General features: G+C 35.9%; 1 protein-coding gene across 2 annotated transcripts in view; it reads left to right on the plus strand.

Annotated features, from left to right (window-relative positions):
* Nucleotides 1-3433: 3433 nt before the first annotated feature.
* Nucleotides 3434-16376, plus strand: part of LOC140161126 (F-box/LRR-repeat protein 12-like) — a 31338-nt gene continuing 18395 nt past the window's right edge. Inside the window, exons 1-5 of one of the 2 annotated variants that reach the window (XM_072184537.1) lie at nt 3434-3578; nt 7221-7391; nt 8719-10219; nt 13925-14061; nt 15004-16298. In XM_072184537.1, the coding sequence (XP_072040638.1) occupies nt 16186-16298 (113 nt within the window). In that variant the 5' untranslated portion in view covers nt 3434-3578; nt 7221-7391; nt 8719-10219; nt 13925-14061; nt 15004-16185. The remainder of the gene's footprint in view (nt 3579-7220; nt 7392-8718; nt 10220-13924; nt 14062-15003; nt 16299-16376) is intronic. The other variant, XM_072184536.1, reaches the window with a different exon arrangement.

Consider the following 16376-nt stretch of genomic DNA (forward strand, 5'->3'; position numbering starts at 1 on the left):
TTACGTTGACCGTAGTATATCTCTCGTAATAATAAGTGCTTCTATTTGTAATTTTACAGAGATTTTCATGTTAGGATAAAGAAAATACTATACTATTTTTGGGCGGTAATTTTACGAAGAATACCGAATCTGTTAAAAATGCCCGGTAAAAATGCCTGTAATTTTACTATTACTGAAATTGTAAATTTATAGTAAGTTTGGTGTCAAACAACAGCCGACAGGATTAATTAAACAAGCCGAACGTGTTTTTTTTTGCAGTGATATATGCGGTATAATTACAATTTAAATGTAAAAAAAATATGTCGGTAAAATTACCATCGTATTTGAGAATAGATCGTGATTTTACGTTGACCGTAGTGTATCTCTCGTAATAATAAGTGCTTCTGTTTGTAATTTTACAGAAATTTTCATGTTACGATAAAGAAGATACTATTTATACTATTTTTGGGCGATAATTTTACGAAGAATACCGTAACTGTTAAAAATGCATGTAATTTTACTGAGTGAAATCGTAACTTTACAGTACGTTTGGTGTCAAACAACAGCCGACAGGATTAATTAAACAAACCGAACGTTTAGTTTTGCAGTGATATATGCGGTATAATTATAATTTAAATGTAAAACAAAGTAAAAAAAATATGTCGGTAAAAATACCATCGTATTTGAGAATAGATCGTGATTTTACGTTGACCGTAGTATATCTCTCGTAATAATAAGTGCTTCTATTTGTAATTTTACAGAGATTTTCATGTTAGGATAAAGAAGATACTATACTATTTTTGGGCGGTAATTTTACGAAGAATACCGTAACTGTTAAAAATGCCCGGTAAAAATGCATGTAATTTTACTATTACTGAAATCGTAACTTTATAGTAAGTTTGGTGTCAAACAACAGCCGACAGGATTAATTAAACAAGCCGAACGTGTTTTTTTTTTGCAGTGATATATGCGGTATAATTACAATTTAAATGTTAAAAAAAATATGTCGGTAAAAATACCATCGTATTTGAGAATAGATCGTGATTCTACGTTGACCGTAGTATATCTCTCGTAATAATAAGTGCTTCTGTTTGTAATTTTACAGAAATTTTCATGTTACGATAAAGAAGATACTATTTATACTATTTTGGGCGGTAATTTTACGAAGAATATATACTGTTTACCAATGTTGGCCTGATGTCGGCATTCCGACCGCCATATTAAGGTTGGTCCAACTTAACATGAAAATCTTCGTAAAATTACAAACAGAAGCACTTATTATTACGAGAGATATACTACGGTCAACGTAAAATCACGATCTATTCTCAAATACGATGGTATTTTTACCGACAGAATTTTATTTTACTTTATTTTACATTTAAATTGTAATTATACCGCATATATAAAAAAAAACCGTTCGGTTTGTTTAATTAACCCTGTCGGCTGTTGTTTGACACCAAACTTACTATAAAGTTACGATTTCACTTAGTAAAATTACATGCATTTTTAACAGTTACGGTATGTTGTCTAAGTCATAGGAATGGTCAAGTTTATATTTTCTATTTACTAGGCGTATTTAAATGTGACATCAAATAAAGACTATAATAGCCCAGTAGATAAACTAATAATAGTAATAATAATTATTATAAATTAAAAAATAATAATAATAATAAATAATAAAAACAATACTAATAGGCCTATTAAATGGTAACAATAATAATAACACTAATTAATAATAATAATAATAATAATAATAATAATAATAATAATAATAATAATAATAATAATAATAATAATAATAATAACACTAATAATAATAATAATAATAATAATAATAATAATAATAATAATATTAAAAATAACAATGACAATGCTTAGTAGCCCTAAAAATAATAATAATAATATAACCCTAAGGGGTGGTAATAATTATGTGTACCCTGGGGGTGAATTCTCAAAATGGTCTGCCAAAAATCGCTTGCCCCCCCCTTTGGCCGTGCCAAAAACCTTTGCCCCCCCCTTTCAACGTGCCAAAAACCTTTGCCCCCCCTTTGACGTGCCAAAAATCTTTGCCCCCCCCCTTACACATGCAAGATTTTGGGGAACCCGAATTTACTAACCTTAAATTGTCTTAACATATAATGCGAGCGCAGCGAGCAGGAAATTTTGCATATTTGAACGTGTTCGTAACGTTTTCCTACGCCGTTGTAGGGCGTAATATAGAAACGGTGCCCAAAATATCTGTGCCAAAAATTGCTTGCCCCCCCTTTCGACCTGCCAAAAACGCTTGACCCCCCTTTCGACCTGCCAAAAATGCTTGCCCCCCCTTTTGGCCTGCCAAAAATCTTTGCCCCCCCCTATAATTCACCCCCGGGGTACACATAATTATTGCACCACCCTAATAAATGTAATAAATAGAATTAATATTTATTGCAAAATAATGTTATCAATATTTACAGTAAATTTGATCAATATCCCTCAAAAGATGCACTTTAGCAGGTTTAGTTATAAAAATATTGCTTATATTAATTTAAAATACTTAATCAAATATAGAAACCCCGTTAGCTCAGTCGGTAGAGCATCAGACTAATGACATAGAGGTCCCCGGTTCGATTCCCAGTAGGTACCCTAAGGTAAGTGACAAGTATTTAACAGTCCTAAACACCGTTATTTAACAGTCCCAAAAACACCTCGTACCGTTATTTAACAGCCCCAAACACCGTTATTTAACAGTCTCAAAAACACCTCGTACCGTTATTTAACAGTCCCAAACACCGTTATTTAACAGTCCCAAAAACCGTTTTCTTACTGCTTTGTTTTTTTAACAAGGTTTTACTGTAAATTAACAGTAACCCTGTGGTTATTGTATTTTATTGCCAACTGTTATTTAACGGTTCGGGACGGGTTTTTTCTTACAGTTTTATTAGCCGCCTGTAAAAAAATACCGTTGTTCAGTAGTTTTATTTTTCACAGTTTTACTGTAAATTAACAGTTATTCAGTATTTTTATATAATTTACACCCCATCGTGATTTAACAGCGAGACGTATTGTGAATCCCAGCTGCCAGCGAAAAACGCTGTTTTTTACGGTTTTATTAGCCGCCTGTAAAAATACAGTTTTTCAGTAGTTTTATTTTTCACAGGGTTTTACTGTAAATTAACAGTTATTCGGTATTTTTTTTTTTTTACACCCCATCGTGATTTAACAGCGGGACATATTTTGAATCCCAGCTGCCAGCGATAAACGCTGTTTTTTTTACATTTTTTATTTTAACAGTGTAGGCCCTATGCATGCAATGGGCAAGTGAACTTTTGAGAAGTCTAGCTAAAATATTCATTTCCAGTGGTTTTATTTTAGCGATGTGCGCCCGTATAAGGACTTTTGTGGTGGCGCTGCTATCACACAAAAATCAACTTCCGGGTTATGGGTCGCCTGTGTTGTTTTTCCAAAGAAAGAGAATGCAGCGAGATGCCAAGAAGTAGCAGCTGAAACCATGCTAATTTTCATGTCATTTTCACTTTCTCTTCGCCTGTGGAACCTCTTCAATGTCCCTAGAGTGACAGCAGTTCGCATTGCTTGCAACTCAGTGAAGTCATTACCAGGTACGCCGTAAAAATAACATGACTGTCAAATATAATTTTAATACTAGGCAAATGCAAGCCGTACCAATGGCATGCAATGGCTGCACTATAGCTCGAGATACTCTAGCTAAAATACAGGTTTACATTTACTATCTTACATTATTTTGCTGTATTTCATCTAGGCGCCATAGGTAGAGAAACCGTTTTTTTAGAACAATATTGTTACGTACAACCGTAAGTTGGCGTAACCCGCCCTACTCATTATTTCATTGTACTTATTGCAATTTCATGAATTTGCCATAATACATTTATAATACGTAATCAACACAAAGCTTTTGGGAGGACTTAGTGAGTGGATAAGAAACTGACAGCGGAGGATACAACGACATGCCGATTTTTAGTTGTCAATCATGAATTGCCGCAACGTTTTAGTAAAAGTAGTATTTTACTGCATGCAGCATGGCATTCCGCTAGCCCGAAACATCATGGCCCTGTTCCTTCCTCACTAGGGCCATGAATGCCCTACGACGTAAAAAGCGGGGCACCGAGAAAACACGTCAGCGGTGATGACGTCACACTGACAGCATCTATTTATAGGAAGAGTTCAAAACACGGCGGCGATAACAGTCACAAGTCTGGTCTTTTACATCCTCAAATGTGCTCAAAATTTTACGAACATGCACCAAATATGTTTTGTTTAAGTCTCATCTTCACGTGAGGAATGGTAGGAAGTGGTATTTATGAGAAAAAGTGGTATTTTATGTGTACCCTGGACCAGATATGCTCATGTCTCAGACCTTCGTACGGAGAAGGACAGTGGAAATCGTAGTGACGGAGGTGTGAGTACCTCGGGCTAGCATTCCGCAAGCACCATGACAAATTATGCTGTATTTTTCCAAAGATCATCTCATATGAATTAAGCTGAATGCGATCTGTACTTTTGTAACATTCCGATCACTTTTGATCACCTATTATCAGCGAATTTGCTTGAAAACATGTGAGTTCAATGTTGTATTAGCATGGACACAAATGAAATTACGATGCAATACAATGCAATTTGAATGCGCAGCAGATCTATAGAAATAATGCTGCTAGCTTTTAGGTAGAATTGGCCTGTGTCTGGGCTGGACTGCCACTGATTGCATGATGATGATGAATCAAGATCATTGAAGATCAATGTTAATTCAATACATTTGTAATTCATTGACATTGACACTGACACTCTACTGACATGATATTTTTGAGCTTTTGTTTAATTTTCAAAATGTCCATGCATCAATTGTACTGCAGTGCATTCACTATGATTCAGAGCTATTCAGTAGGTACAAAAGAAAACCCAGCTTTAATAGGTAAAAGGCGAATTCAAATTTGTCAGCAAACCATGAACCACATCATTTTACATGTTTTTATATCAAATTGAAGCCCATAAATGGGGGTACTACACCCCTGTCTGATTTTGTGCCTATTTTTGCATTTTTCTCAAAAATTATAGCGCATTGGTGACAAGTAAGATACATGATTGTACCGTAACCACCCGGGTATAAGCCCACCTTCAGGTATAAGCCCACCCCCTATTTTTCAAAACATTTTGGGAACAAGGGTGCACCCGGCTATAAGCCCAGTACTAAAATTTGGCCATGTTCTTAAATCAAATCAATGCTTTTCTCTCACATTCAAGAACAAATATAAAAAAATATCAGTTGATAAAATATTCCACACTTAGAATTTTAAGAAATTGACATCTAGATGATAGAAATTATTGGTACATTTGGGCATATACAAATGGGGATGATTTTTCTTATTTCTAAAATTCAAGTACTAGCCCCTCCCCGGTTATAAGCCCACCCCAATTTTTGAAGTGAAATCTGCTATCTACATGTAGGGGGGTGGGCTTATACCCGAGTGGTTACGGTATATTAGGGGCAAGGACTACAACTACTGCACTGGAAATTTTATTTCGGCACAGACAGCAGTTGTGGAGTTGCAGTCAAAAATTAGGGAAAACCAGTATTTGATCAATAAATCAATAACTACTTGCCTGAGTTGCTGAATTTTCAGAGCAATTTATTTGTAGTCCTTGCCCCTACAACATGCATATCTTAATTGTCACCAATGCGCTATAATTTTTGAGAAAAATGCAAAAATAGGCACAAAATTGGCCAGGGGTGTAGTACCCCCTTAAGCCAAAACTGAAAACCATTTTGTCATAGTTCCACCTTGTCAAAGATTGACTTTTGTCAAAAATGTTCAGGCAACATAACATTGTTAACATGTTAATGCGTCAACTACAAACTTGTACAAAACAAAACGGCATAGTCTCATGATAGAGCAGCTTTTCTATGTATGGAACTGCTGTAAAATCCCTTTTAAATTCCATGTGCGATTCTCTCATCACAAAAATAAATTATATATTTGGGTCAAATGAAGTATAGTCTATAGACAACATTTTGTCTATCATTTCTTTTAATTTTCTATGTAAAATTTGTATTGTATTTGGGCCCCGGTTTGGGCCCTGACTAATGACTATACTAATTATTACTAGTCAGGAAATTACTTCAGTGGTGTCCAACCCGTCTGCTCTGTCTGATTATCATGTAAAAAGAACTAGGTCACACAATGCTACGCAGTTTGACTAGCGAATGAATAGCCCGAGGTACTCACACCTCCATCACTATGATTTCCACTGTCCTTCTCTATACGAAGGTCTGAGGCTGCTGGGCATATCTGGTCCAGGGTTTGCAGTATCCAAATTTTTATAAAAAAATATCACTTCTTTTAATAACGTTCCTCACGTGAAGATAAGACTTAAACAAAACATATTTGGAGCATGTGTGAAAAATTTGGGTACATTTGAAGGTGTAAAAATGACCAAATTTGTGACCGTATCGATCATCTCCATAACAAAAATTTAATCTCATAGAGATAAACACGGTCATGACAGTGGCGAGGAAATTGCATTTTTCTTTGCTGTGAAATACCGATTGATGACGAAAAGAGATGCAGGAAGTCTTCATAGTGTTATTTTTTAAAGGATAATATCACAAAACTGAACATGTGAGTACTTTTATGAATGCAGGGTGAAACTGCGACATAAGTTCAGTGCGGCTGCCTCCACAGGTGCCCCGCTTTTTTGCAATGGTACGGAGGTCATGGCCCTATGGTGAGGAAGGAACCATAGGGCCATGATGTGTTGGGCTAGCGAATGAAGTGCCGATGTAATGATGACGTGATTCAATTAGGCAATCAGAACCCCACCAACATAGGCCTACATATATCTATAAATGGCCAGAGCAATTTATAACCCAAGGTGTTTTTTTTGTTTGGTAGGCCTTCAATTTATACTGTCATCAAAATGTTTCAGACACAGATACTATCGTATGTTACTCATTCTGTGTTGAATTGAAGGCCCAAACAACTTATTAAAATTACTTGCTTTTCACCTTCAAAATCATTCACCACCTTAAACAAAACCAGGTTTATAAGAGGCACAATATATCTGTATGTATGTTGCCTTTTTTCTTCAAAATAAAACAAATAGAATAAAAGTTGTCAAACTTCCCGTTAAAATTGAGCAGTCACATTTAATAATTTCTCTAATTCTACAGAAGAATTTGTGAATTTAATGAAGACATTAACCAATTGATATTTTTGTTGTACATATAGCTGTGTATGTGTGGCTGTTCCTGACAACCTCTTAACTGATGTTGGGACTACTACCCTTCTAAGGCCCATGGGGCAAGTCAGGAGTAGAGGAGATATTGAGATCTTAACAGATGATGCATTGCTAGCAGTTTTTTCATTTTTAAATATTTTGGAAAAGGGCAGAGCTGCAAGGTAGGTGGTGACATAAGTTCTTCTTTCTTATAATAATACAGTTTTTTTTAAAACAAAATAAAATAAAATATTGGGCATGACATTTGGTGTAGCACATTGTACCCTTGAGAAGGGTATGGCAGAAAATAGTACATTTGTGGGCGGGGGCTTATTTTTCATTCTCAACATTGGAGATGAAAAGTAAACAAATTTGGCTGAGAAACAAATCAGCCAAAAATGCAATAAAATAGGAATCTTGTAGCCTGGGTTTTTAAGCAAAAATGTATGTAGATAATATTGGGCCCTAATGTTATAATAAGGCCAAAAAAAAAAATTGTTGTGTTGCCCTCAAGTGGAAAAATGGGAAAGTTGGGTCGGGCGGTCGGATTTCTTCTTTTTTTTTTAACCTTCAGATTTTAAAAAATCCCCTCAAATATTAAATAATGCTTCTTCAATTAGGGGACATTTGTCAATTTTGACTTCTGGATACCTGTTAGACATCAATTAAAGACTAGTCTTTCAATATAATATTAATTTCAAGTGAAAAACATTGATTTTTTGAACAAATCTGTAAAAATCATCATTCAAAAAAAAAAAAAAAAAAAAAAAAAAAAATTGCGACCCTGATTTTTCAGGATTTAGGACCGGACGGTTGAGGGCAACACAACAATTTTTTTTTTTTGGCCTAATGGATAAGCAAGACATTTTAATGTTCATGCTGGGAGGGCGAGAATAATACTAATAATGGGGTTCTGGATTCCTTTCGGCGTATTTGACTCCTCATTGGAACCTGAGCAACACTACACAAAAAGGAAATCAACACTTCATTATAACAATGACTGGTTTAGAACAATATTCCCTTTTTTTATGTATCTTTTTTAGAGGTAATATATATAGAACAGGTAAAAAGGGTGAATACCCTGGAAGATCCAGGAAACTTGATCAGATATACTGGAAACTATAGGCCATTCTGACCCTCTTATTTCCAACGTTTTATGACCAGGTTGAACAGCAGGTTCGGCCTCACCCCAGAAAGTTGCGCTTCCGGAATACTGGAGCTGTGAGTTTGCATCTGCCATCTTATTAATGCATTATTCTGAGTGTATTCTGTATAATTTTCTTATCAACTCATGCAATAATAAGGGTTGAATTTTAGTGCAATTTTCTCACCTCATATTCCATAATACCAAGAGCTTTACAAACCTCTTGTCATACAGTACAGTTTACTGTGATTTGACACAAATTTTTTTCAGTGAGCTACATTGTTGTTGTGCATTTTTTTATAAGAATAAACACCACATGTTTACTACCAAACAAAATACATTTTGCTATTTGTTTCCTATTAAAGGGTTTGTCTCAGATGGAATTACCTCATGAAAACAGGATGCTTATGGAAATTCATTGACCTCGGCCAACTTTTACCCTGCTTCCGACATCGCTTCTTCCCACAAAAGCAGTCACTTAGCCTCACATTCTTGGAAACTTACGGTGGTCTTGCCACAAAGGAGATCCACCTGTTGGATTTATCTAACAATGACATCTTGCAGTGTATCCAGGACAGGTGTCCAAATTTGGAAGTCATTGTCTTGACGCTTCGCCTCCATCATCCCAAGCTTGATTTCTCTCTTCTCTCCAGCAATCTGATCAGCATTGATTTACGATTACCCATTACTGGGAGCAGCGGAGAAGGAACTGCTCTTAGCTGCTTTGCCGAGAAACCATTTCAAAGGCTTCAGTATATGTTCTTACAAGGGGCTAAGATAACAGAAGGGTTGTTTAGACGGCTAAGACACAGCAAAAATTTACGGCATCTACGTTTGCACCATTGTGCCTGCTTGACCGAAAACAATTTTCAGGTGATGCTCAAGCGTTTGACTTTACTTGAAGACCTTCAGTTGATTTCGTGTAGATTTCCATCCATTGACATTCTAGAGGAAATCTTGAATATTGTGGCAAATACATTTATCAATCTCAAAAGTTTCCATTTCTCCTCACCATATATATTAGGTGAACTTCACTTTGCTCAATTTGACCTTGATGACTTCTTGAAGACAATCAGCCAACATCAGAAACTACTCCGGCTACGCCTAACAAGCATATTTGGTTTCTCAGCAAGTGCATTTTCAATTTTTGCAAGAAGACTGCCCAACCTCGTAGAGTTATGCCTCGCTTCCTGTCCAGATGTCACTGACGACATTGTCTGTACAATAGCAACAGAATTGAACAACCTGGAAACATTAGAGCTACGATGTCGCTTCATATCCGATAACGGCCTCAAGATGTTGTCATACCATCCAAGAGTGAAAACTCTCAACATAGCAGACACCCCCAATTTCTCCATATCTACTATCACAGAAACACTCTCAACCTTCCCTGCGATAACTCATCTTACAATGTCTCGTATCAAGGGATACAAAGCTTGCGTTGACTACCTCCAGAAGCAGAAGCCAGATTTGAAGATTCAACTTGTCCACATAGCGTGAGAATGCATCTACCTAGAGAACTATTTGTTGATGCTTACGTTTTTGAGGTATCCATATTCTGAATCTGAGATGTGCATACTGTTATAAAGATAGAATCTTGAAGACATTTGCCCTACGCTACAAGTTTATCTATACAGTTTGTGTAAATATTGATTTATATATCTGCATTGTACACTGATGTCATTGTCGCTGTTTTGTGATTGGATATTGAGATTTCTTGTGGCAACATATATATTTGAACTGAACTAAATTGAGCCAATTGGATCTGACTGGAAACTCTTGTAAGTTGCTGTATTTGGCTTCATGGCAAAACTCCTACCAGCATTGTGACAGGTGACTTTTATACCAAGCTCTTTTCATAAGTCAGTGAGTGTAACTTTTATATGGTAACATGTTATGCAAAGTCTAGATCTCTCTGTCTGCATGTGTCAGTAAGTAGTTGTAGACCTGTATAATTGTGTATTTACATACATTGTAAATGTCTGTATTTACATGTAAATATGCTTTTTGTGGGACAACACGACCGTGCGACCAAAGACCGTGATGGGCTTGATGCAAATATCTGTGCGTACCCAAGCTTGCCTATACGCTGGCGAAGTGATGTAATAAATCGGATTAACTACCATAGCAATAGGTGAAAACAATTTTGAATATATCGCGCTGCACTACAAGCCGGTTGCACTCATCTCCTGCGTATGTCTGCAATCATAGATTGAATACAATATATACCGGTACAGGTACGAGTGATTAGCATGATATAGTTCAATGCAGTGGTACCGTGTGAACTTGCTAGTGCAGCGCAGTATATTCAAAAATTGTTTTGACCTATCAAAATATTGCTATGGTAGTTAATCCGATTATTACATCACTTCGCCAGCGTACAGCTGTCAATCTAAGTTGGGCTGCATTGTATTTTAGCTGGTATCACCTAGCAAGTAAAATATGTTGTGCCATACATGGATAGCTACAATGTAGAGTTATATGCTGGTTCCCTGTATTTTGGTCTCTTACCCCTTCCAGTGGCCTGAAGAAGACCAAACAACCTCATGAAATAATTAATACATTCCCAGAGAATTGTCAATAAGTGTGCCAACCTCATCCCAATGAAAGTAAATCATAACCCTCCAAATTTGTAAAATTATCACTGCACCATTAACAGACGGATATAAGATCTAGAACTTGTCTAATTGCTACAACTTGGACAGATGAATTTCACCAAAATCAATGACAAAGTGGCATGTATCATGATCAGAGAAGGATTTTGGAGTACAGGATTAGGATAAATTTAAACCGATATTGATCAGCCTGCACTTGCATTGTAAGTTTTTGGTCTGAGGTGTTGTTGGCAAAATATCTAGGTACAGGAAGCCAGCATGTACATAAATTAATTTAGTGCATGTATTCTTTTAGATGGATATTTTATACAAGTCTCCTTCATAATTTAGTGATACCTCCTAGATTATTTGTATGTTCTAGATGTATGAAAACTATGCTGTTAAAACTTAAAACAATTATTGTTTTGCTGGCACTGTAACTATAAAGATTATTTAGGACTCCTTTCACCATCTTGTGGATACAAATCTGTGTGCGTGTTGGACACTATGCGCATTTGTGCATAAAGGATCAAATGCTGAAAGCACCCAAATATATACCTACAAGATGGTGGACATGAGACATTACAACGATTACCTTCATAGGATGCATGTACATAGTACAGATACCTTGTAATTAATTTTTAAATTATGTCACTCTCTAGTCTCCTTTGTAAACTCTGTTGGTTGCATGCTCTAGATGTATGACTAATGTACGCTGTAGTATACTGATGTCTTATTGTATTGCTGGTAGGTTATTTATAATAAAATTTGAGTCACTGATTTTTTATAAGTCAATGTTTTTTAAAAGTTTTTCTCTGTAGTCTCCTTTGTATATCTGTAGTTTGCATGACCTACACAGGCCCGTAACCAAAATTTGGACCTTTTTGGATGGGGGGGCAGATTTTGAAAAAGTGGACTTTTTTGCCAAAATTTGGACCTTTTTTGACCAAAAATGCATAAAAAACCCAATTATTTCACTCGCTACGCTCGCAAATGGGACTTTTTAGGTCAGAAAAGGGGTCTTTTGGGATTTGAGGGCATCTTCTTGAAGAAAATGGCAAGAGTATTTGATTTGAACAAAAAGGAATCAGCTCTGATTTATATGCAGGTGTGTTTATTAGAGAATAAGCGATAGGAATTTTTATTTTGCCTATCCTCTACCGTGTGATAGAGCGACAGGCAGGTCCAATATTTTGAGTAGTGGATGCGGCGCAGCGGTATCCACTACGATAAAAATATTGGACCTGCCTGTAAATCTATCATAGGTAGAGGATAGGCAAAATAAAAATTCCTATCGCTTATTCTCATTCTTAGTCAGTTAAATATTATTTTAATAACTGTAAACAATTTTTTAAAGCAAAAAATAAGTTACTGTCATAAAAACTCCCCTAATTATAAAATGAACGAAACTTGTTTACAACTTTCACGTATTCTGTTGCGCGTACTGCTAGCGCGTCGCGTATTCCGCACTCTACGCATGCAGCGCGATACATACGCGCACCTCTACAAGCGTGTAAAGCATTATCAAGACGCATGATGACGTGGGGTCGTCTACGGCCTGATAAACGGCATCCGAAATCTTGCGAGTGTCCAATCAAAAATGTGTCTACGAACTAGACCACTCCCACTGACTAAGAATGTCAAATATCTAACCCTGATGTATAAATTCTTCTTGCAATGTCAGAGCCTAGATGTTGAATTGGTATTATATTTGCTTATTTGTCTTATTTTAAAACTTAGCGTGTAGTGCATGCAGAAAGCTGAATCTTGGACAAATTGCAAAGTAACCACAATATAATCGCTTTATTCTGTGTGGTAGTAACTGGATAGTTGACCAAGATTCTGCTCACTGTGTAGTGCATGTTTGCTCTAAGGTATTGCTTTTTTTTGTGTGTAATTGAATATTGCCAATAAATAACAGTGACCAATTTGTTGTGGTGTGGAGTACATGTAGTAGTAGATTAGGGTTACATTTATTTTTATGAGTTTCACTTCAAGTTTGGTATTGAATCAGGTGCATATTTCGCTGGTCACAGTATCAAATCACATGTGGGAATTTAATACCACAAGAGCATGTATATGCGCATGCAGAGCACATACAAGGGCGGTTTTATGACATGCTTGCAGTGCAACATATAAATGCACTGAGGTTATTACCGAACTGGAGGTGAAACAAAGTATGCCTCTGTTTAATTGGTAGAACATCATACTATAATATTTTGCAGTAAACCTTTGACGACAGCTTATTTCAAGCGTAAATGCACTTGTCTCTGATTGGCTACTGGCTACTGAGGTGATCTGCTGTTGCTGAGTGTAAACTTATGAATGAACTTTGCTCCGTACACGTTGTAAGCTCTGTCTTTGCAACATCATGGTAGTACATGTACATGCTCGTCAAAGGTTTACTGCAAAATATTATAGTAACCCCAAGGTCCTAGGTTCAAATCCTGAATGGGCTGCAGATTCTAGTCTGCTGGCTATCATTCTTGATATGCAGAATAGTGCAAGTATTTGACATCTATGTATTTATTGGCCTGAGTTCTTCAAAAGTCTTTTGAAGGGGTGCTTATTATTGACTGCTACTTGAGTTTTTAATGTTTTAATCCAGGGTAATAAACTAGGGAACTTTGGAATAAAACTTTGTTAACAGAAATTCCATAATGTATTTTGCTACAAATTTGTGTTAGATGAGAATTTGACATCAACTTTCAAATTATGTTCAATAAAACCTTATTGATTTTAAAAGTTCAACGCAGAAGTGGCAGATATGTTTGGAACTCATTTGTTTCACTGTACATGTAGCAGATTTACATCAAACAGTAAGACTGTTCCTTCCATTTTTTAACTGAGAGAAGAACTCTGTTATTGGAACATATATAAAAAATTATGTACATGTATGTCTCTTTTTGATTATGACATCTTAACCTAAACATTACTGAATATAGATTTGTTAATTGCTTTTTTGGTTTCTTTCCAGGACTGCAAATGAACACTCCTGACTCATATGGATCACACATATAGCCATGCAATTATACCATTTGATCTACTACCTATTGATGTTTTGCTGAAAATCTGCTCCTACTTGACTACTTATGAAAAAGTTCTTGTTTCAAGGTATGATTTCATTTGATTCATTTACTTACTGGAGCAACAAATATGTGTAAATTTCATACATGATGGAAAACGAGCCTTGAGAGTAGAAATTACAGGATATAGGCCACAATATATATGTCAACAGTATCAACAAATAGTTGTATGTAGTTTATAACCAGAAGACCTGTCTATATAGTATGTGCAAAAAATTGTTGATTAAAGGAGTATTTTGTGAACCTACCATCCTCTTTTTATGACATTTTTCAGCAAAAATGTTATTTCCAAAATTTCAGTTTAATTCTGATTTTGCATTTATGAGTTATTCATGATTATACAGTAAGCCAAAAAATTAAGGTACCAGTTGTGTTCACCACTTATATCCTAAATAAAGAAGAATGTGTCAAAATTAAACAAGCAGCTAATACCTGTACTCTTTAGCTCTGATTTAAGACCTCATATGTTGAAAATGGTTGAAAATTAAAGAAATATAATGGTGGTATAAAACCTAAAAAAGAAACGAAATCAAAAGTTGCACTTTTGTGTTCTAATCAATGAAAGCACAACACTAGTTTTAACGTGTTAATCAATGGAAGCACTGGTTCTCTTGTTCGTGAATGCATTGTGTGCAAATCAATAGGGCACACAATGGAGCAAATACAACTTTTAAACTGGCATCTTCCTTGGGTTTTTGGATCGTCATATCTTTATTTCTTGAACAATTTCAACAAATGAGGTCTTAAATTCGAGCTAAATGATGCAGCTATTGGCTGCTGGTTCCAATTATGACATTGTTTAGGATATACAAGGGGTGAACATAACTGGTACCTTAATTTTTTGGCTCACTGTATGTGTATTACACTGCTCCATTTATATAGGCCACTGTGTTGAATTATGTTCTGGTACACCAGAACTTATATCACATATAGCAACTCTTTGTAATGTATTATTTCTTTTTCAATACAGAGTGTGCAAATCACTTCATAACCTAGTTGAACAGCCTAGTCTGTGGAAAGACATTGGACTAACACGGCTAGAGTACCCTAGACATCTCGGCAAAGGCCTGCAAATACTCAAATCATACACTGGACACTACACCAAATCGGTCAGCTTGGGAAGTATTGTAAGTGATGACATTCTACAGTTTCTTGCGGATAATTGTACAAATTTGGAGTCCATTTCTCTAAGTATCAAGCATCAGAAGGTTGTTGTTAATCTAGCGCTGTTATCAAGAAGGCTAAGAAACATCTCCCTCAGATTGTGGCATAAAACATCTGAAATACGAGGATGCCGTCTGAGATTTATTTACCTTGATAGAGGATACCAGATTGACAATTTTGTGTATGCACCGTTTCCGTACTTGGAATGCCTGTCATTGCATGATGTCCGTATCACGCATAGGTTGACGTCTCAGTTGTGTTTGTCTAAGCGCCTTAACAGCATAACATTGTGTGAATGTGTTTTCACAGGACCAGAACATGTCGATCTTCTGACTAAGGAATTGAAAGAATTAACAAGAATAAACTTGATTGATTGTTGCTTTTCTTCCACTAATGATCTTGAATCTGTACTGAGAAGTATTGCAATTAATGTACAGAATTTGAAAACATTTGGAATATGTTGTCCATACATAACATCATTTGGTGATCTTATTCCAGCGCTACAGTGTGATTATGATAGCTTTCTGGGACTAAATGACTCTCTTCGTTGTCTGTATCTAACAAGAATTCATCATATAAAACCACATACATTTAGCAACTTTCTGCTTTGTCATCCTTATCTAGAGACAATCCATCTAATTGATTGTTTTGCGGTAACAGATCAATTTGTTGAGGCTATCGCTGTACATTTGCCAAATCTACAAGACCTTGATCTATCTGGATGTTACAGACTTACCAGTGATGGATTGAAGACTTTGGCCCATCATTCAAAGTTAAAAAAGCTGAATGTATCCAAGGTTGTAAAGAAGCAGATTATTGTAAGTCTTGTGGCGACGCTACCTGCTATTGAGCATCTCATTCTAACATCAGATCTTAGTGACTGTTTGGAGGATCTGAAAGAGATAAAGCCCTATTTGGTGGTTAGTTTTTGCTACTAGGATGGACATAATGTATATTTATCTAATGAATAGTTACACATAGCGAATCCATGGGCTTGATTGAGAGCCGTTACGAATGTAGCCGAATAGATGTTCTAACTGATGATGACCTACTGAAAATTTTCTCTTATCTCAACCTAAGAGAAAAGGTCCTGTTCAGAAGGTAAGTAAAATGAATATAGTTTCATTAAAAAGTAAATGACATGAAACAAGCAGGTACAAGAAGATTAAACTCCTGATC

Source organism: Amphiura filiformis, chromosome 9 (genome assembly GCF_039555335.1).
Source record: "Amphiura filiformis chromosome 9, Afil_fr2py, whole genome shotgun sequence".
In the NCBI taxonomy this organism is placed as follows: domain Eukaryota; kingdom Metazoa; phylum Echinodermata; class Ophiuroidea; order Amphilepidida; family Amphiuridae; genus Amphiura; species Amphiura filiformis.